Genomic DNA, 21,679 nt, shown 5'->3' on the forward strand with positions numbered 1-21,679 from the left:
TCTTTCCTCCCATTCTGTGAGCTGTCTTTTCACTTTCTTTCTGTGTCCTTTGAAGCACAAAAAGTTTTAATTTGTATAATGTCCAGTTGTCTAGCTATTTTATTGATCCCTTCCTTTGATTACCTTTCTTCGTCCTAAGGTACAGAAATGAACACACTTTGCATAATCATTTTTACAGGGAAAGAAAAATCTTTTTCTTTTTTTTTTTTTTAGAGAGTAGGTCTCGACCTGTTGCTGAAGAGCAGTGGCGTGAACATAGCTCACTGCCGCCTGCAACTTATGGGCTCAAGTGATGCTCCCACCTCAGCCTCCTGAGTAGCTGGGACTAAAGGCATCCAGCACCAAGCCCAGCTAATTTTTTTTATTTTTTATAGAGATGAGGTCTTGCTCTGTTGCCCAAGCTGGTCTCAAACTCCTGGGCTCGAGCAATCCTCCTGCCTCAGAGTTGGGATTATAGGCGTGAGCCACTGCACCTGGCTGAGAAAACAAGAAAAAAATCTTAACAAATAAGTCACTTTCTGTCCAGAGGGCTGCGGATTTAAGGACCCAAACGTCTTTTTATCTTAATGGCTTTGGATGACATTATCCCTGACATGTTATTATTATGTGACCCACCCTCTTAGACAGAATCTGAGGCCCCGGGTGCCCTCGTTGTGCTCGGCCATGAAGTCCGTTTCGCCTGTGCTTAGTGGCCTGGGCTGCTATGTGCCGCCTGTGTTGTCCCTGCAGAATACAGCCAGGGTGTCTGTCTGGGGCAGCCTCTCTCCTAGTGTCCCATGTGGCTCATACTGTTCTGCCTTTGACCGTAAGTAGCGTGCATCTGAGTCCTCAGGGTAGCTCAGGAGCTCATGGACAGGAGCTCGGGCCACCTGCTCCCTGCAAGGCCTCTCCTGCTGGCTCCTGGCCAAGTCGCAGATGATCTGTCCCTGCCCAACTCCAGCACCAGGTCCTGCTGGCCTAGCTGCTCCCAGGAAGCAGCAAACCCCCTGGATGGGGTGTCCCAGCCTCTGCTTTCTGGCCCTGCAGACCCTTCCCACAGCTGTCTCTCTTGAGGCTGACATCCCAGCTACACCCAGGCTGTCCCCTCTGTGGCCTGCTAGCCCCTAGGGCCTGGGATTTGCTGCAGCTTCATCCCCTGGGCTCCCCTCCTATGATTTGAGGACACCCACACCCCCTCTTCTCCGTCCCTGGCGTGGTGTCCTCTATTCCTAGCATGCATGGGGCTGGCTTGGGGTTCCCCTGAGGGAGTGGTCCCCTCCCACTGTCAGGGAGCCCAAGCTTAGCTCAGGCCAGGTGGCCATGCCCGCAGCCTGTCAGCAGCAGGTCTCACGTGCAGGCCAGTGGTGCTGTTTGGATTTAAGCTACTTGACTTTGAAGTTTCCCACAATCCCGGACTGGGCAGGCCCTCTCTTCGTGTCCTGTAGGAAGGATGCCTGTTTTTCATCTGCAGGACTAGGGCTCCAACCTTGGGTTCCCTGGTCCAGCCTTTGACTTCAACTGTGCGCTCCCAGAGCCTCAGTCTCCCCATCTCTGGAATGAACATGGTTCCCATCTTGTAGGGCTTTTGCATGGCTGGAGTTGGTGTGTGACCCCTCCCCTGCCTGGAAGGGGTCTCACAGATCAGGAATGAGGGGAACCTAGGTGCTGGCAGCTGCCAAGTGGAAATCGCCCGTCCATTTAGCCTTCATTGTGAGCACCCGCTACCTACAGGCTTGAGGGTGGACGAGGCCTTCGGCAGCATTCCTGGCCAGGGGCAGTGGGGCCCGAACTGGCCACTCATCCTCAGCCTGTGGTCAGTTCCGATCTGAGGCCGTGTCTGTGCTCTCATTGGGGTCCGGGAGAGTTGGTGGGCACCGTGCAAATGGGGGGATGCTCAGCCAGTGATGCCCCTTACCCCTGCCCAGAGAAGGAGTGCGCTGAGTTCATTCAGTGCGAGCTGCTGGGTGAGAGGAAATGTCAGAGGAGGCGAGGGGAGCCCGAGAGGTGGCCAGTGGGTTGGAGCCACCCCAGGTAGGGCTTCGTTAGGGCCTCTCCAGGATTTCCAGCCCTTGTGAGCTGAGGGGCCATTTGGTCCTGAAGGAGGTGTTCATTTATTCATTTATTCCTTGGTCAGCATTCACGCCCGCACTCATCATGGGCAGGGAGAGGGCCAGGAAAGCTTTTCTGGGCTCCAGCTGCTCCTGATCCCAGTTGACCCCCGGGACCCTCTGTTACCGGTGGAGGGTGTCCAGGTTCTTGGTGCTTTGAATAAAAAATTGAACAAAACACACAAACAAAGCAAGGAAAGAATTAAGGAACAAAAGCAGAGATTTATTGAAAACGAAAGCACACTCCCCAGGGTGGGAGCAGGCAAGCAGCTCAAGGGCCTGGTTACAGAATTTTCTGGGGTTGAAATACCCTCTAGAGGTTTCCCATTGATTACTTGGTGTACACCCTATGTAAATGAAGTAGCTGCCCGCGATCAGTGTGATTGGTTGCGGAAAGCGACCAATCAGAACCTGAAGTGAAGCACCCTATGCAAACGTCCGATTGGTTGTGGAAAGTGACCAATCAGAAGCTGAAGTTACAAAGTTATACTCCTATGCAAATGAAGACTTGGCCCAACCAATTGTGGTAGGGGACGAATCAGAGGTCCTTATAGTTTTTCATCTGCCGTGCAGAAAAGAGGGGTTGCAAAGGAAGTAGCGTCTGGTCCTTTTGTTACTTGGGCATGGAATATTGGGGTCTTCCTTTGGATTTAGTTCTAGGAAGTCAGTGTGAATTGGCCTTAGGTTCCCTGCCTCCAGACCCCACTCTCCTGCCTCACCTCCTGCTGTATGTTCACATGGATCTCAGGCCACAGACAAGGGTGCCGAGGCCCAGACAGAGGAGGGGTCTCGTCCAGAGTCACATGGCGTGCTAGCAAGCACTGGGGCCTGCCCTCCAGCCCTGACTTGCTGAGCAGACGCCCTCGGGCTCAGCCTCATGCCTTCTATGAAGACCCTCCCTTCTCACCTGGTGCCCTGCTCTCTGGCATCACCCAAAGTGGCCCTGCAAGTAATGCCTGTGGTAACTTTCAGACAGATGCTGTGTGGACGTGGGGATCACTCCATGAGGTTGAGGTCACAGCTTGGTCCTTGGAGGACCAGAGGACAGGTCCCGGGGACAGCGGGAGAAGGTTGGGGGGACTGCTGGGGCGGGGGCTGCCTGCCAAGGGTCTCTCGGGGCACCATTGTCTGTGATCACAGGGTGAACCTCAGCCCTGTTAATGCCACTGCACTGATGTCAGTGCTCCCTTTCAGTTCTGCAAGGGAGGATGTTAGGCCTCAAAGCCAGTCCTGCTACTAAGAGAAGCTGCTGGCCAGGCAGGGCCAGGCTCCAGGGCTGGAACCACTCAGCTGCGCTGTTAGCCTGAACCTCAGCTTCCCCATCCATGAAATGGGGACACTAACATCACCTGTCAGGTGGCTGTGAACGGAGGCCTGTGACTGGCCTGCCTCAGCACTGCCCACAGAGCTGTGCAGGAACGTTAGTATTTTGCCCTGTGCTTCCGTGCACCTGCAGTACTGCCCGAGCCCCAAGCTTCGGTGATGGCCAGGTGCAGGAGCAGGAGCCACCTCCATCCCAGCACCTGAGTGCCAGTTCCCTCAGCCCAGGCCACGTCTCTGGGCTTCACTTAGCTCCCAGATCCCACACCCCATGGCATGGTGGGGGCAGCCAGTCCCGAACTGGGGTCCAGCTTACAGCTTCTCCAGGAATATAAAGTACAGCCACCCCAAAAGGGACTCTGAGGACTAGAGCATGCACTCACTGTTTATGGGGGATGGTATGTTTATTGCACCTCCACCAGCCCCCCCCAGATCCATGGTTAAGAGAGCTGACCAGAGCAGGAACAGGAGACTTTGTCACCCTCCGACTCCTGGTGGCCAGGGGCATAGTGAAAAGGGTGGGCAGCTTGCAGGAAGCAAGCCTTATTTGGGCTTTTTCTCCCCAGCATGTTGCTTTTGAAAACTCCAGCCAGTCCTCTCTTTGCACCACAGTGCAGGGCTTCCAAAATGACGACACATTGAAACTGTGCGATCTTAGTAAACCACGGGGAAAATGACAGTTGTTCCATAATCTTTAAAAACTTTATTTTATTTTTTTTTTTTTTTGAGACAGAGACTCGCTCTGTCACCCAGGCTGGAGTGCAGTGGTGCGATCTCGGCCCACTACAACCTCCGCCTCCTGAGTTCAAGCAATTCTCCTGTCTCAGCCTCCCGAGGAGCTGGGATTATAGGCGCCCGCCACCACGCCCAGCTAATTTTTGCATTTTTAATAGAGACGGGGTGTCACCATGTTGGCCAGGCTGGTTTCGAACTTTGGACCTCAGGTGATCCGCCCACCTTGGCTTCCCAAAGTGATGGGATTACAGGCATGAGCTACTACACCCGGCCAAAGCTTGTCAGAACATTGAAAGCTGTTGTACTATTGGTCTATTGGTTATAAACATGACCAACATATTTTACTGTTTGGTTGTAACCATACAGAGAAATGAAAAAGATTGTACAGTAAAATGAATATTTAGTGCACTATAATTTAAAACTTTGGGGCCAGGTGTGGTGGCTCACGCCTGTAATCCCAGCACTTTGAGAGTCCGAGGCAGGTGGATCACCTCAGGTCAGGAGTTCAAGACCAGCCTGGCCAACATGGTGAAACCGTGTCTCTACTAAAAATACAAAAATTAGCTGGGCGTGATGGTATGCGCCTGTAATCCCAGCTACTGGGGAGGCTGAGGCAGGAGAATCACTTGAACCTGGGAGGTGGAGGTTGCAGTGAGCCAAGATCGCACCACTGCGCTCCAGCCTGGGTGACAGAGTGAGATTCCATCTCCAAAAATAAAAATAAAAAATAAAACAGTGGGAACATAGTATTTTGAGCAGTGTTTGCCTGTTCAGAGTATGATCATTTTTTATTGATTTGCTGTACTTCCATCTGTGTTGGCCAGTTGCTTTTTCTTGTATCCATTTTTACAGAACGCCACATGGGTTTCACACTGGCAGACAAGGAGGCAACACAGGTCACACTTTGCTGTCTGTGCATGAACTGCTGACAGATACTTAGGGACCAATCACAGACTGACTTTGAAAGAAGTGTTGCAATTGGTCAGTGATCATTTTACACATCTGTTATCTACATTTTGATTTGTGGACTGGAGAGCGGGCAGCAGAGCTTGTACTTTATGCAGTTACCCAGTTAATGTGCCGAGAACCGAAATTTGAACCGTGTGGTTGGGTGACTGCTGTTATTTAACTTAACCAGTATAACTGTAACTTGTATGTATCAGAACCATGCAAAGAGAGGACTGCCTATAATTCAGCACTGATTAGAAAGTTTTCCTAGGCCAGGTGTGGTGGCTCATACCTGTAATCCCAACACTTTGGGAGGCCAAAGCGGGTGGATCACTTGAGGTCAGGAGTTAGAGACCAGCCTGGCCAACATGGTGAAACCCCACCTCTACTAAAAATACAAAAATTAACTGGGCCTGGTGGCGTACGCCTGTAGTGCCAGCTACTTGGGAGGCTGAGGCAGGAGAATCGCTTGAACCCGGGTTCACCGCAACCTCTAGGTTGAGATTGCGCCACCGCACTCCAGCCTGGGTGACAGAGCAAAACTTCGTCTCAAAAAAAAAAAGAAAGTTTTCCTAAAGGGAATAGCAACCTAAAAAGTAAGATTTCTGATGTATTTGGTTCAGAAGACTGTTGGGAGGTCATATCTGGGGCCTCAGCGCTGACAGTGCCTGTGTGCTTTCAGCCTGGCTGGTGTGGAATGTGGTGCTCCCATTCTCTCAGGCCCTGGAGGTATGTAGGGAGGGAAGGAGGAATTGTCAGTGTTGAGTGCCAAGGAGGAGGTTCAGATCTCAACTCTGACGTGTCCCATGTGACCCTGGTCTGGTGTCTTGACCTCTGTGAGCCTCTCTTGCCTCCCCTGTAATAAAAGGGGAGCCCCGGTGAATGCCTGCGGCTGGGTTGGTGAAGACTGAATGAGCTTCTCTGGAATAAAGAGTAAACACTTGGGAAGAAGCTCTGCAGGGGGAGAGAGGAGGAGCCCATGGCATCCGGGATTTGGGCAGGTGGAAGGCAGGAGCAAACCAAGTGTTGCAGGCCCAGCCCTGCCAGGTGTCTCTCCAGAAGGTGTGAGACGCAGAGGCCACTGTCTTCCCTCTGAGGACCCCTTGGCTTCCTCTGCTGTGACATGAGTGCAGGGATCTAGTTGATGAGCTGCCACTGCGGACCATGGAGGCCCCGGTTGTGTGGCCGACCCAGCCCCTGCAGGTCTGGACAGGTGGGACTTGTCCACTACTCATGTTTTTGGGCTGAGCATGCTGGTCTCCCGCTGCCCAGGAGGCCCCACCCCAGTCCCTGGGTCCCCCATGCCAGTGCCGTGTGGTCTGGGACTCACTCTTGTCTCACCTCCCACCCACAGGCAGCTGCTGAAGACAGAGCTGGGGTCCTTCTTCACGGAGTACCTGCAGGTAGGTGGGTCTTGCTCCAGCCAGGCTGGGCCTGCCTCATGAGCCAGCCAGAAAGCACAGGGGCTCACCTGCCCCTGGGGGTGTGGAGCGCCGGCTCCCCCACTGTTTGCCTGCGGTTCCAAGGACCTGCCTCGTTCCTTATCTAGCCACAGCCACGTGGAATGTTGTGGAGGTTAAGTGATAAGACGAGGTGAATTCTTTTTTGAGATAGTCTCACTCTGTCGTCCAGGCTGGAGTACAATGGCGTGATCCCAGCTCACCGCAACCTACACCTCCCGGGTTCAAGCGATTCTCACACCTTAGCCTCCTGATTAGCTGGGATTACAGGTGCCCGCCACCACTCCTGGCTAATTTTTGTTTCTTGTCTTTTGTTTTGTGGTTGTTGTTGTTGTTGTTGTTGTTGTTGAGACGGAGTCTTGCTCTGTTGCCCAGGCTGGAGCGCAGTGGCGCGATCTCAGCTCACTGCAACCTCTGCCTCCCGGGTTCAAGCGATTCCCCTGTCTCAGCCTCCCCAGGAGCTGGGATTACAGGTACCCACCATCATGCCCAGCTAATTTTTGTATTTTTGTAGAGACAGGGTTTCACCATGTTGGCCAGGCTGGTCTCAAACTCCTGACCTTGAGGTGATCTGCCCGCCTCAGCCTCCCAAAGTGCTGGGATTACAGGAGAGCCATTGCGCCTGGTCAAGACGCGGTGAATTCTTAGCGCTGTGCCTGGCACATGATCAACTCCAAGTGTTGTCATTATCTCCCCTCAAACTCCTGGGATGTCCGTGTGGGTTTGGGGTGTGCGTGGCCCCACTGAGCTGCACAGTGGCAATGGTGGCTATGCCATCAGCATCACCCAGTGTCTGTCCCAGGTACTGCAGCATTTCACCTTTGCGGCACCCCCTCTGGCCAAGAGGCCTGCACTGTCAATGCACACACGTGCGGTATGGTGGAACCTGGCGCTCAGAGAGGTGAAACGACCTACCTGAGGTCACACCGGGAGGGAGGGCAGCCAGTGAGGCCTGGCCTAGTGCCCCTGTAGTTTCCAGGGCTGCTGCGGTGCCCAGGGCCCTGCTCAGCACAGGAGCGTCTCGTGCAGTCTCGGAGTGAGGCACCCACCTTGCCCAGTGGGTGGGTTGAGGATAAGCCCGTGGTCCCTTGCATCATATTCTTCTAGGGGCTTAAGAAAGTATTGTTATTTAACAGCTTTATTGAGGTATAATTCACATGCCATACGATTCACCCTTTTTTTTTTTTTTTTTTTTTTTTTGAGACAGAGTCTCCCTCTGTCACCCAGGCTGGAGTGCAGTGGCACGATCTCCGCTCACTGCAAGCTCCGCCTTCCGGGTTCACGCCATTCTCCTGCCTCAGCCTCTGGAGTAGCTGGGACTACAGTCGCCCACCACCACGCCCGGCTAATTTTTTTGCATTGTTAGTAGAGACGGGGTTTCACTGTGTTAGCCAGAATGGTCTCAATCTCCTGACCTCGTGATCCGCCCGCCTCGGCCTCCCAAAGTGCTGGGATTACAGGCGTGAGCCACCGCGCCCAGCCACGATTCATCCTTTTAAAGTGTACAATTTAATGATTTTTAGTCATTGTGTCTTTTGAGACAGGGTCTCACTCTGTTGCCCAGGCTGCAGTACAGTGACATGATGACGGCCCACTGCAGCCTCAACCTCCCAGGCTCAAGAGATCCTCCCATTTCAGCCTCCTGAGTAGCTGGGACCATAGGCACATGCCACCACACCTGGCTAATTTTTTAATTTTTTGTAGAGATAGGGTCTTGCTCTGTTGTCCAGAGTCTGGTCTTGAACTCCTGGGCTCAAGCAATCCTCCTGTCCCAGCCTCACAAAGTGCTGGGATTACAGGTGTGAGCCACTGTGCCCAGTGGGTTTTTAGTATATTCACAAAATTGTACAACCTCACCACATCTAATTCTGGGACTTTTTCATCATGCCAAAAAGAAACCCTGTACCCATTGGTAATCCCTACCCCTCCCCAAACCCTCCCCAGCACTTGGCAACCACTCATCCACGTTCTGTCTCCGGATTTGCCGATTCTGTACATTTCTTCTTTTTTTTTTTTTGTTTTTGTTTTTGTTTTTGTTTTCTTTTTTGAGACAGAGTTTCACTCTTGTTGCCCAGGCTGGAGTGCAGTGGCATGATCTCGGCTCACCGCAACCTCCACCTCCCGGGTTCAAGCGATTTTCCTGCCTCAGCCTCCCTAGTAGCTGGGATTACAGGCATGCGCCACCACGCCTGGCTAATTTTGTATTTTTAGTAGAGACGGGGTTTCTCCGTGTTGGTCAGGCTGGTCTCGAACTCCTGACCTCAGGTGACCTGCCCACCTCAGTCTCCCAAAGTGCTGGGATTACAGGCGTGTGAGCCACCGCGCCCAGCCGATTCTGTACATTTCATATCGGTGGCATCACACGGCGTGTGGACTTTTGTCTGGACTCTTTCTGTTAGCATCAGATTCTTTCTCGTTGGAGCACAAGCCAGTGCTTCATTTCTTTGTGTGGATGGGCCGCCTTTTGTGGTCCATGCTTTCGTTGGCGGCTGCTTGGGTTGCTGAGACCACCCAGCGTGGTTCTCAGCCGAGCCACCCCAGGCAGTGCATGCAGGGTCCCTGAGGTGGGATGGCAGCTGACAGGCCCGGCCTTTGGTCATCAGAGCCACCTCTTGCTGCAAAGTCCTTTCTTCACTGTGGGACGTGCCAGGCATCTGCCTGCCCAGCTGAGCCCAGTGCAAGGGGCTCTAGGCCCTGCCCATCTCTCGGGATGTCCGTGTAACCACCTCCTGTCTCGTGACGACCCGGGATTGGGTCAGTTGCCCCTCTGGGTGAACTGATGCTCAGGCCCTGCAGCAGGTGGACTGTGGGACCCCTTTAAGCCTCGGCTGCTCACTGGTGGATGGACTCTCGGGGGCCATCCCAAGGGATGGCCAGGACACCCCAGAGCATCCACAAGAGCGGTGACAGCCCCTCTGTGTTTACCTTCAGAACCAGCTGCTAACAAAAGGCATGGTGATCCTTCGGGACAAGATTCGCTTCTACGAGGGTGAGTGTGGGCCCCTTGGTGGCTGCTCTGGGCCATGCTGGGTGCTGGCTGGCTGCTGGACTGCTGGGCCTCGCGCCGGGGGCCTGTGGGTTAGGTGTGGCCCTCTGGTCCAGAGGGCTTGGAAGGAACACGTATAGCCTTAGGGCAGCAGGGCCGAGATCCTTACCCAGAGGGGACTCTGGGAGAGGGTCTGCCCCCCGAACTTGCTGGAGCCCAGGAGGGCTACGAGTCTTCAGGGAAAAGCCCCCTGCTTCCCCTCCCTGCCCACGAGGCTTTCTGGCCCTAGTGAGTTCTGTCCCCGCAGCTTGGGAGAGCCCCTGTCCCGGTCTTTGGGGGTCAGAGGAGAAGTGGGTTAGGGCTGAGGTCGCCAGTACTCACAGAGGAGGGGACAGGATGGGGGACTCAGCTGAATTTTCTCTGTCGAGGCTCACAACCACCCACTGGGACCTTCAGGTTATTGTTCCTGAGTGGGAGAGCACAGTGGGAGAGCACAGTGATAATAAGCGATTTGCCCAAGGCTACATCAGGGGTGGGGGTGGGACTCAAACCCAGGTCTGCCTGACTTTAGGGCACACACCCTTTGCCCTTCTCAAGGCCCTGAGGTCCCCGTCAGCCTCACTGTGCAGGTTGGGCTTCCCATGGCCGAGAGCCTCGGGCAGCAGCAGCAGTGTGCGCCTCCTTGCGGGAGCAAGCTGCCCTGGGAGCGGGGTCAGGTGAGGGGGGCCACTCAGTTCCCACGGATGCTGCTTTGCTCGGGCTGTGCTGAGTGCCCGGCCCTGTGCTGGGATTGGGCCTGCACTGTGCTCATGTGTTGAGCACCTGTGCACTGGGCACCGGGTGTGTGCGTCCCTGCCTGCTAGACTGCCCCGAGTGTTTCACATCTACTAACTCATTTGATTTCCACAACCCTGTGAAGAAGCCACCATTGTTAGCACTGAACAAATGGGGAAAGTGAGGCACGGTGTCCTGCCCAGGCCACACAGCTGCTCCGTGGCAAGGCCAGGGTGCCAAGCAGGCCACCGGCTCCCAAACCCATACTCTTCACTCTGCTGCCCCAGGCTCCTCCTCCAGGCCTCCCTCTGACCCTGGGAAAAAGAGCTATTAGCCCACTCCACAGAGGAGGACACAGGCCCAGAGGCCTGGCATGTTCCAGGGGACCTTGGAGCTGCATGTCATGGTCCTTCCTCATGTCCACTGAACGTGTTGGGTGGGGCCAGCCAAAACAGGAACACAAAGAGAGGCTATGAAAACCATCAGACCGTAGGGGAGACATGGGGGTTCTGGGAAGGCTTCCTGGAGGAGGCAGCATCTAGGCTGGCAGGACAGAGCTGTGCGCATTTGGCACCTGAGGAAGATGCCTGCCCACGCTCCTCGCTTGACGCAGCACATTCTGGCAGTGCCTGTGCCTCCCACCAGATCTGGCCCAGGGGAGCCGGGGCTCTCAGAGAAGTGAGTTTTGTGTGGCTTGAGTGGAGCTCTGCCCGGCGCAGCCAGGTCTGCCAGGCCTCCCAGCAGGGGTGCCTGCCTAGCAGAAGGGGCAGAGGGCAGCCCTGGGAGGCCCCACCTGGGGGCCCAGCATCCCCTTCCACCTCGCCAGCCCTGCCTGGCCTCCCCAGGCCTCAGGGACAGGCACTGGGCTCTAGGCTGGGAGTCTGAGGCCCTGGCCTCCAGTTCCCACATAGCTGCAGACACAGGGTTTCCTCTCCAGCCTCAGCACCCCCATCTTAGCAATGTGGGGTTGAACAGGCTCTGTCCACTTGAGTGTTCTCTGCATGTCAGGCCCAGGTGACCTCTGGGGGCCCAGAGATGGAGGAGACCCCGGCCCTGCCCTGCAGGGACTCACAGCCCAATTGGGGACACAGACACGGACCAGAGGGTGACAGTTGAGTGTGATGAATGTCATTGTGAAGGAGCGTCCTGGGGAAGGAAGGGTTCATTCCACCTTAGCAGTCAGAGAGGGCTGCATGGATGCAGTGGCCCTTGAGTAGGGCCTCAAAGTATGGTCTGTTCAGGGGAACATCTGGTCCCTTTCGGCCCCATGCAGTGGGGACATAGCCACCTCCACATCTTGATGGGTGGCCTCAGGGGCCTCCCCCTTCCTGCTTCCCACCCCTGCTTGGGTTCCACTGGGAGCTCTTCACTTTGAGCCTGCTCCTTGCAGCTGTCCCTACAGAGCCTCTACCAGAGGTGAGTGATGGTCCCCCGTGGGGAAGCCCTAGGACCTTGCCCCCTGCCCCTTCTCAGCCTCCAGGGAGGCCTTGGGCTTCAGCCCCTGGGCAGAGCCGGTCCTGGAAGCTGAGAGCCTGGAGGAGCAGCCTTGAGGTGGAGGGCTGCCTCCCTAGAAAGGGGAGGAAGGCTGGACCGCGGCCAGGGTTGTGGTTTGATGGCCTCTGTGTGCAGCTTAAGGGAATCGGCTCCAGCTGCAGCCAGGCAACTCCTTGGAAGCCAGAAACTTGGGAACTCTGGGCGGGAGCTCCTGGTCCTCTGCCGGGCCCTGGGATCCGCCGTCGCTCATCCACCAGGGAATCCAAACCCAATGTGGGTCATGTGACCCAGCTGTGCTGCCTTACACGCTTGCCTCCGTGCCTGTGCCTCGGCCGTCCCCGCGCCAGACATCTTTGACCTGGTCCACCCAGCGCGTGGCTTTTGTCACTGCCCCATGCTCCTCACTGTTCCTGGGTCTCCCAACGGGCTGAAACAGGGTTGTTCGTTTCCAGGGCCTGCACAGGGCCCTCAGCACTCGGATAAAGAAAGAAAAGACGGACACCAGCCTGCGCCCACAGTGAGAACCCCAGAGTGGGAGCCAGCGTGGAGCCAAGGCTACTGCGGGGCCACTCGCCTGCATCAGCCCCTGGTACTGCCAGGCTGGAGCCAAGGTACGGCGCGCACGCACCCGGCCCCGTCCTGCCGGCAGCAAACGCCCAGTGCTGTTTCATCTCAGCTTTCGACCTGCCCACGTGGGGACGTGTATCACGCCCCTTTCATAGAGGATGCCACTGAGTCCGCCTGGAGGAACTACTTCCTGGGGTCGCCCCATGCCTGCCTCCGACTAACCCTACTGCCCCACAGAGGGATCCCCACAGGACAGTCCCCAGCAGAGAGCCCCAACAGCCATGAGGCTGCCCTTCCTGGCCTCTTGTCACCGTGTGACTCCAGCTGGGGCCTGGATTCTGTTTTACAACATCTGCTTTCCGCAGCATTTCCGCCCCGTGGGCTGGAGAACAGCCTGCGCTGAGCAGAACGCGGGCCTGGCCGGTGCCCAGAGCCACCCCCCGGCCGGCCCGGGAACTGAGCTGCCTTTCTTCCTACCGCGGCGGAGGGGAACTGAAGGGACTTTGTGTGTGGGCACAGTTTGGCGGGGTGGTGAGCATCCGCCCGTCCGGGGCATTCCTGCTGGCCCCCGTCGCCCTCAGAGCCAGGTGTGGGCTACCCGGGAGGGCAGAGGGCTGGCCACCAGGCCGGGAGCCAAAGATGGGGCCCAGTCCAGCTCACCCCCGGCCCCTGGGGCTGCCCCTGGCCGGGTCCCACTCCTAGTGCCCTCGAACCTACATGAACTTGGGGGCTTCTGGGAGTGGGGGCAGGGCCCAGAGAGTGAGAAAAAGGCAAAGGTCCCTGTTGAGCCTCCGCATTCCCATGGAAACCTCAAAGCAGTTCTGGCCGGGGGTGCAGCCTGAGAGACAGCCGGCAACGCTTCCTTCTTCACTCAGAGGCGCCCACACCAAGATCTCTCTCGCCAGTTGCTCGTCTGGCTTCCAGGGGACAGCAGAGGCCTTGGGGACACGTCCTTGGACTGTGCATCCCTGGACCCAGCAGCCCTCATCCCAGCTCTGCTCAGTCCAGGCAGAAAGGCCAAGGGTTCTGCACGTTGCCTCTCCCGCTGGAGCCCAGAGCCAGCTTGGGCGTCTGTCCCCATCCCACAAAGGTCACTCACCCGGTGCATGGCACCGTTCCTCCCAAGGCCAGCAGAAATCCTGCAGAGCTGGTCCCGATGTCTGCTACCTACATATCTGCTTCAGAGACTCACCTGTCAAGATGTGTCCCCATACCACTAAGTCTGGCAAGCCCAGCTCCTATAGCCAGCTTGGATCGCTCCTCCTCCAGGAGGCCCTCCCTGCCTGACCCTCTGCACCCTCTTCTCCTTTGGACGTGGTGCTGCTATTGGAAGTGGTCTCTGTGGATTCCCAGACCTGACCACAGGCCGAGCTGGCCTGGCCCTGGGTCCTCTGGGTCACTGACCGTGGTGCACCCTTTCCTTGGAGGCTCAGCGTCTGTCTGCTTGATGGGGGTCGATCACCCCTGGCCACTGCCCTTATGATCCTGCTCAGTGTCCCACTTCCCTGCCATGTGATGGATGGGCGACTGTTTGGGGCTCAGCTGGGTCCCCAGTGCCCAGCATCAGGGCTAGCACAGAGTAGGTGTTCTGTGAGTGTTTGTTGGAGGGGCACATAGTGTGGGGGAAGGAGGGAGGAGGTCGGTGGATAGGTGAAATCAACTGCTTAGCTGGGTTGTTAGGAGGATCTGATGAGACTAGGATGTGAGTTGAAACTGCTGTGCCAGGCGTACCTGTGTGGGTCTCACCTGTGTAGGTCTCACCTGTGCCAGGTGTACCCATGCGGGTCTCACCTGTGCCAGGTGTGCCCGTGCGGGTCTCACCTGTGCCGGGTGTGCCCGTGCGGGTCTCACCTGTGCCGGCTGTGCCCGTGCGGGTCTCACCTGTGCCGGCTGTGCCCGTGCGGGTCTCACCTGTGCCGGGTGTGCCCGTGCAGGTCTCACCTGTGTCAGGCATACATGTAGGGGTCTCACCTGTGAACGTCTCACCTGTGCTAGGTGTATACCTGTGTGGCTCTCACTTGTGTGGGTCTGGTATGTGACAAAGGCCTGGGAATTGGCAGCTGTCATCTATCTGCTAGGAGCAGACCCTGAGCCAAGTTCCCTGTGCCTTAGTCTCATTTCATGCCCTCAGCTCTGGGAGGCCGATCCCTTTACTGCCACATTTTATAAATGGAAGACTGAGGTTAAGCAGTGGGCCCAGGGCCATAGAATAGCTGAGCTGTGGAGCTGGACGTCAACCTTGGGCAGGTGCCACCAGGGGCCTGAGCCCAGGCCCTCCACTCCCGCATCCTCCGACCACCCATCCTGGGTGAGTGGAGGTGTCTGCCAGAGCCAGTCAGGCCCAGTGGTGACGGCCCCCATGCCCACAGGACAGAAGCTGCTGGACTCACTGGCAGAGACCTGGGACTTCTTCTTCAGTGACGTGCTACCCATGCTGCAGGCCATCTTCTACCCAGTGCAGGTGGGCAGCCCAGCCCTGGGGAGGGAAGCCCAGTGCCCCTGCCATGCCCAGCCTGGCCTCACTCTACAGATGGGGGCTGCCAGGCTCGGGGACGCACATACCTGCTCTGCTCTGTGCTGCTCTGCTCTGTGCTGCTCTCCTTGGGCTACCTGAGTTGCTCAGAGCCTGTTTCCACCCCTCCAAGCTGCAGATCTGGACGCCTCCCTCCCTGTGAATCCCCCAGCAGCGAGGCACAGAGTAGGGGCTCTGTGACAGTAACCCTTTCACTGCCAGAGGAAACTGAAGGGGCCCTCTATCCTTGGGATGAGGTCATCTGAGGAGAACGGGGTGGAGGGGCCTGAGGGTCGGCAGGTCTCTTCCCCCTGTGGGGTCCCAGGGCCGGGAGAGGGGAGATGAGGACGCATGTGACCACAGCCAGTGGGGTGGGGTGCCTTCCATCCACAGGGCAAGGAGCCATCGGTGCGCCAGCTGGCCCTGCTGCACTTCCGGAACGCCATCACCCTCAGTGTGAAGCTAGAGGATGCGCTGGCCCGGGCCCACGCCCGCGTGCCCCCTGCCATCGTGCAGATGCTGCTGGTGCTGCAGGTGGGCACAGTGGGCACAGGGTCGGGCATGGGGACCGTGGGGCAGTAATTGGGCTCAGGTCCCCATAGGCAGAGCATGAGATGAGGATTTAGGGGCAGGAGACTTAAGGAAGGGCCCGATCAGAGGAGAAGCCTTTCAGGGCCAGGGACCGGGGAGCAGCCAGTCGGAGCTGTGGGTTCAGGAGAGCTCAAGCTGCAGACCTGTTCCTCCTGGGCACAGGGCTGGGCCTTTACACCCTGTGTCGGCCAGCCTGGGGCTGTGCCCACCCCCAACACACGCATGCACATGCACATACACACTACACACATACATGCGTGCATGCACACTACACACATACATGCGCGCATACACACCACACGTGCATATGCACATACACACTACACACATACATGCGCACATGCACACACACACACACACAGTGGCCCAGTCATTTCTGCCCAGAGGGCTTTCATCAGTGGGTCAGCTCTGGGGAAGACACTCTGAGAGCTGTTAGCCCCCCTCACAGCAGGTGGGGAGAGGGTGCCTGCCCCAGAAAGGAGTGGGGCCCCCAGTGGCGCAAGCCGGCGATTTCTGCACACTGCCTTTCCCAGGCACCACACTTTGCAGTTGGCCGGCTCATCGCACTGTCGCAGGACCATACAGTCACTGCCGGCCACCCCATTTTACAGGTAGGGGACCCAAGTCCTGCTTGCTGTGAGCTAACAAGGGCAGGAGCCCAGCCGCACCCCGGCTCTCACAGGTGCAAGCCCTCTTTATCATTCTGAATCCCGTGAAGATCTTTTAAAATTAGGGTCTGTGGAGACACTCGGGACCCTCACAGGGAAACCAGAGCAAGGAAGGGGTGGCCATTGTGGAGCTGTGCAGGGCGGGGGCTGCCCTGGGTGGGAGTTGAGAGATTTTAGGTCAGGCCTGGCTGGGTTGAAGCGGGGACCCTTGAGGGACTTTGCCGTCTCAGCTTCAGCTTCCCGGTCTCGAACAGAGGGAGGCCTCCTCCCTGACAGGACAGGTGAGGACTTGGTCATTCACAACCAAGTCACTGCTCCTACGGGCAGACAATTCCAGAGACACGTGGGGTCCCCTGCATTAGTGTGGGTGACCTTACTGAGGGCACCTGTGGAGTCCCACCCACTCTTTGTTAGGACACAGGCCAGGACATAGGAGCCTGCACCAGCCCCGAAACGCCGGGAGTTCAGGCGACTTTGCTCACCCCCAGGGACGTGGCCTGGACCATGCCTCCCTCCCTGCCTGGAGTGGCCTCCCACAGCCATCCCAAGAGTCCTGGGTTAGTCCTTGCCTCTGGCTGGCTGGATTGTCACTTACAGTTCTACCTGGGTGTGGCCGGGCGTGGTCACTCACGCCTGCAATCCCAGCACTTTGGGAGGCCAAGGCGGGCAGATCACAAGGTTAGGAGATTGAGACCATCCTGGCCAACATGGCGAAACCCCGTCTCTACTAAAAATACAAAAATTACCTGGGCATGGTGATGCATGCCTGTAGTCCCAGCTACTCGGGAGGCTGAGGCAGGAGAATCGCTTGAACCTGGGAGGCGGAGGTTGCAGTGAGCCAAGATCGCACCACTGCACTCCAGCCTGGTGACAGAGCGAAACTCTGTCTCAAAAAAAAAGAATTCTACCTCCGTGTATCTTGTCCCTGAACCCCCTGACCGCCCCTTGAGGCCTGCTGTCTTCATTCATTAACTCATTCATTCACTTATTTAAAGACTGCAAGCACTCGTTATAAGTCAGCTTTCTCCCAGCCCTCTTTGCTGGGTGCTGAGGTCACAGAGCTTTTGTCCCAGCTCAGGGCACAGCTGGGTGAGCAGCCTCATCTCCCAGGCATTGGCTCAAATACACCTGGAGGTAGCGGTGAGCCATTCAGAGCTCTGGATGAGGGGAGGTGGCCTGAGCCAGTGATGAGAAGAAGAGAGTGGGGCTTGTGAGGAGGTGCCTGATGGATGGGGACTCCACCTGGCCCCATGGGGCAGGGAGCCCCAGGTGAGCAGCTTGGCCCTCCCTGCGTGGGGTCAGCCAGTGTCTCTGGAGAGACTGTCCAAAGCCTCTAGGACTCTTGAGTACAGGGCCCCTCCGAGGGGTGGAAGGTGCAGAACACCCATCTCATCTGGCCACAGGGCCTTTTTCCAGGGCACACCAGGGTCTCCCAGGTCACGACGCTGCCGTGAGCAGCAGAGTGACTCAGGCCACATACTCTGAGAGGGGCTGGGAGGCCACCGTGGGCCCTGCCATGGGGACGGAGAGCCTGTGGGCATGGGGTGGCGGGAGGCAGAGGACAGGCTGTCTGGTGGGTGGGACATATGGTTGAGAGCCTGGGGCCACCAAGCTCGGGTGCGTGACCCCCCTACCCCCTACTCCACTCTCCTGCAGGGGGTACATGAGTCCAGGGGCGTGACCGAGGACTACCTGCGCCTGGAGACGCTGGTCCAGAAGGTGGTGTCGCCATACCTGGGCACCTATGGCCTCCAGTCCAGCGAGGGGCCCTTCACCCATTCCTGCATCCTGGGTAGGGGTCCGCCTGGGCCTTGGGCTGGGGCAGGGGTGACCACGGGCCACATCCGTTGTGAACAGATGGGCAAGCCGAGGCCCCACGACGGAACCAGGATCTGGCTCCAAACTGGTTCTCAGCCGGGCAGCAGCCCCCAGCCTGCCATGTGCTGGCCTGGACATGGGGATCCGTGACGGTGGGCACACACCGTGAGCGGTGATGTGGCAACACCCTGGAGAGCTCCACCAGGCCTCTGTGTTCCCCAGGAGGCCACGTTCATGTGCTGTCTTGAAAGTCAGAAGTGGGCCAGGCGGAGTGCTCGGAACATGCAAATGCTTCGCGAAGCCTGAGGACTCCTGGCTCAGTGAGGGGACCCGGGCTGGGAGGGACTCGGCCTGGGGGTGGGCAGGCTGAGCCCTGTGGGCAGCATCCCGGGACTGCCGGGCGCGTCCAGCTCAGCTGGCCACGTTGCTCTCTTGACCGAGGGCCTCTGGATTCCTTCAGCAATGTCTCTTGAGTACCTGCTGTGCACCAGCCCGAGCCCATGTCCTTCCCCTCCAGTGGGGGAGGCCGACCAGTGAGTCCCCTCCACGACCCACCATTAGCTGGAGGCTGGGAGCATCCCAGGCAGAGAGGACAGAGCTGGGGCAAGGCCCACTTGGGACTATGCCCTCCTCATCCAGAGGGGCTCCCCGTCCCCACCTGCTGGTGTAAAACCTGCTCACTGGTGTGTCTCAGCCCAGGCAGTGCCCTGGCTGCTGGAGAACTTTTGAGCCACCCAGGCTTGGTGTAGCCCTGGATGGCAGGACCCCAGTCCCTGCCTAATGGGACCCCCATCTTCTGGTCCGGGAAAGGCCCCTGAGCCGCTCGTGTGTGTCGCCTGCCATCTGGTGGCCACTCTTGGGACTGCAGGGTCCTGAATGGGAGCCTGAACCCTGCCCCCCCACCAGCCTTGGCCACCAGTGCCACTGCCTCCCGCCCAGATGACCCTACGGGCCTCCTCCCTGGGTCCCCACGTCTACTCTCGGCCCCCACAGTCTATTACTCTCCACGCAGCGGCCAGCGAGGCCCATTTACAACTGCCTGGCCGCAGGCTCCCCGCATCCCCAGGATGGAATCCCTGCCTTGACCTTACATGGAGGGCCTGTCCCCATCTGCCCCCATCACAGCCCCACAACCTGGCCCCATGGCTCGCCTCTGTGGGCTTCTTGGTCCTCCCCCCATCCCGTTGGGCACCAGCTCCAGTGGGGCAGGGGCTGCGCCTGCCTAGGAAAGTACAGGCATCCAGCAGGTGCCAAAGTCCATACACTTCCACAAGTGGGGAAACTGAGGCACGGGCGGTTAGGTAACTTACCTAGGATCAAACACAGGTCACTGGCAGGGTGCAGGTTCAAACCCAGGCATTTGACTTGAGGTCCGTGTGACCAGGCTGGGCCTAGGCTGGAGAAGAGAGACTGGAACCTGAGCTAGTGTCAGGGCTTGTGGCGGCGGGACCTGCTGAGCTGGGCCAGGGATCGGCATGGGTCGGGCCTTCTCCGCAGCTGCCCCTGCACAGGGACCCAGTGTGCAGCGAGCAGCAGGTGCCAAGGTGGGCGGGGACACAGGTGGCCTCTGGTGTGACAGTGCCCATGTCTCTCCCCAGAAAAGCGCCTCCTCCGCCGCTCCCGCTCGGGGGACGTGCTGGCCAAGAACCCCGTGGTGCGCTCCAAGAGCTACAACACGCCTCTGCTGAACCCCGTGCAGGAGCACGAGGCGGAGGGCGCTGCGGCCGGCGGCACCAGCATCCGCAGACACTCTGTGTCGGAGATGACGTCCTGCCCCGAGCCTCAGGGCTTCTCTGAGCCGCCTGGCCAGGGCCCCACTGGGACCTTCAGGTCCTCCCCGGCGCCCCACTCGGGGCCCTGTCCCAGCAGACTGTACCCCACGACCCAGCCCCCTGAGCAGGGCTTGGATCCCACCCACAGCTCCCTGCCCCGCTCCAGCCCGGAGAACCTGGTGGACCAGATCCTGGAGTCCGTGGACTCGGATTCTGAAGGGATTTTCATTGACTTTGGCCGGGGCCGGAGTTCTGGCATGTCCGACTTGGAGGGCTCTGGGGGCCGGCAGAGTGTCGTGTGAGGCCTCACAGCTGGCCTTGAGTTTTTACTGACATGTCCCCGTGTGCGGGGGTGTCCATGTGGCGTGTGTGTGAGTGAGACTTTTTTACTGTGTCCCATCCCGCCAGCCTTGTCGGCCTTGTCACTGGCCTCGGTCACTTTGTATTTCTGTCTTGGCTGGAAATACCATCAGCCTTCCTTGCTCAGCCCAGGTCTGTTTCAGGCATCTGAGTCGGCGTTACCTAGGGCCCGGGTCAGGGACAGGGGTCAGCCGCTCACTCCCATGCTCCTCCTGCCCCAGCCCTCTGGTGTCCACACCTGCCCACAGGGAATGTGAACCTGGTGGGCTCTGCCCACTCCGGGCCCCAGAGTGACCAGACTCCAGCACACCTGTCTCCTCCTGCCTGGGGTTGCCATGGGGATGGAAGGGGGTGGAATAAAACCTGTCAACCTGGCTCATGTCTGCTGTGCCTGCCCTGGGGACGCCCCTTCGGGGTGCTCACCCTCAGGCCTTCGCTCCCTTCTAGGGAGCACAGGTTCCCAGGGTCTGCGTGGAGGGGGCAGACCTGTGCCTGTTGTCCAGGCCTTCCTTCTGCTCCACCGTCCCTGTCCCTGATGGGAGGACCAGGAGGTTGTGGAAGGAAGGGCTGGGATGCTAGGGAGTGGGGCTGGCCCTGCCACACAGGAGTCTGGCCCTGACTTTGCCCCTGGCCTTAGTAGGGATGGAATCACAAGCCTTTGAAGGAGGGAAGGAGGGGTGGGGGCGGGATCTGCCAGCTCCTCCCGTGCTACAGAAGCGCCCAGGTGGCCTAGGGGGTGGGGGTGACCTGCTGAAGGCCATCTGGCCTGGGAAGGACAAGCTAACACCTGCTCTGACCTCCCCTGCAGCCTCACTATCCCCAGACAGATTTTCCCCAAGCCCTCAGGTGGTAAGGATACCCCATCAGCTGCAGCAGGCAGGGCTCTTTGTCCCTCTGTCAGTGGGGCCCGAATGTTACTGAGAGCCAAAGGCCAGCCCAGCACCACGGGCACCCCAACTTTCAGGGCAGGAGCTGAGCCTGGGGCAAGCTTCCCTGGCCACCCCTGCCCTTTTAAAGCATCGGGTCAGCGTGGCCTCCATGGGGAGGGGTGGGGGGGGTCTCTAACAGTGGGCACCTTTCCACACCCCGTTCACCTGCTGATCTGCCACCCCCGCAGCCTTCCACGCGCTCGCCTCTCATGGCGTTTTCTCGAGGTGGGGAAGGAGTGCTGAGCAAATGAAGGACAGGCCCAGGGCAGGGGAACCAGGTGTGATTGGAGGGAGCGGGTGGGTGTGAGCCAGGCGTGAGCAGCAGGAGGACATCACCTGACTCCTGAGTCATGGCCGGAGCTGGCCCAGGCTGTCTCTCGGCAGAGCCTTCTGGATGGAGGAGTTTCCCTCTCTGGTGGGAGAAGCAGACCTGGCACCCCTGCTTCAGCTCAGGGTAGGAGGGTGTAGGGGTGGGGGCAGGGGGAGCTCCGGCTTTCTGACTCTGCTGAGCCTCAGTTTTGTCATCTGTGATATGGGTGCATACCAACCCTCTGGAGCTCTCTGAAACTACTCGGAATGGGTAATGTGCCCCAGGCAGGGCTCAGCTGGGCAAGTAGGGGAGCAAGAGTAGACTCAGGACCCAGGCCTGGGGGACAGG

At 58.3% G+C, this 21,679-nt stretch overlaps 1 protein-coding gene across 6 annotated transcripts in view; it reads left to right on the top strand.

Annotated features, from left to right (window-relative positions):
• PRR5 (proline rich 5) overlaps nucleotides 1–20,467 on the top strand; it is a 69,983-nt gene extending 49,516 nt beyond the window's left edge. For 3 of the 6 annotated variants that reach the window (XM_054469728.2, XM_054469729.2, XM_054469727.2), the window contains 7 exons: nucleotides 6,445–6,493; nucleotides 9,482–9,539; nucleotides 12,257–12,415; nucleotides 14,741–14,832; nucleotides 15,277–15,417; nucleotides 17,799–17,934; nucleotides 19,559–20,467. In XM_054469728.2, coding sequence (XP_054325703.2) covers nucleotides 6,445–6,493; nucleotides 9,482–9,539; nucleotides 12,257–12,415; nucleotides 14,741–14,832; nucleotides 15,277–15,417; nucleotides 17,799–17,934; nucleotides 19,559–20,034 — 1,111 coding nt within the window. In that variant the 3' untranslated portion in view covers nucleotides 20,035–20,467. The remainder of the gene's footprint in view (nucleotides 1–6,444; nucleotides 6,494–9,481; nucleotides 9,540–12,256; nucleotides 12,416–14,740; nucleotides 14,833–15,276; nucleotides 15,418–17,798; nucleotides 17,935–19,558) is intronic. The other 3 variants (XM_054469731.2, XM_054469732.2, XM_054469730.2) reach the window with 1 other exon arrangement.
• The last annotated feature ends 1,212 nt before the right edge of the window (nucleotides 20,468–21,679 follow it).

Source organism: Pongo pygmaeus, chromosome 23 (assembly GCF_028885625.2).
Source record: "Pongo pygmaeus isolate AG05252 chromosome 23, NHGRI_mPonPyg2-v2.0_pri, whole genome shotgun sequence".
NCBI lineage: Eukaryota > Metazoa > Chordata > Mammalia > Primates > Hominidae > Pongo > Pongo pygmaeus.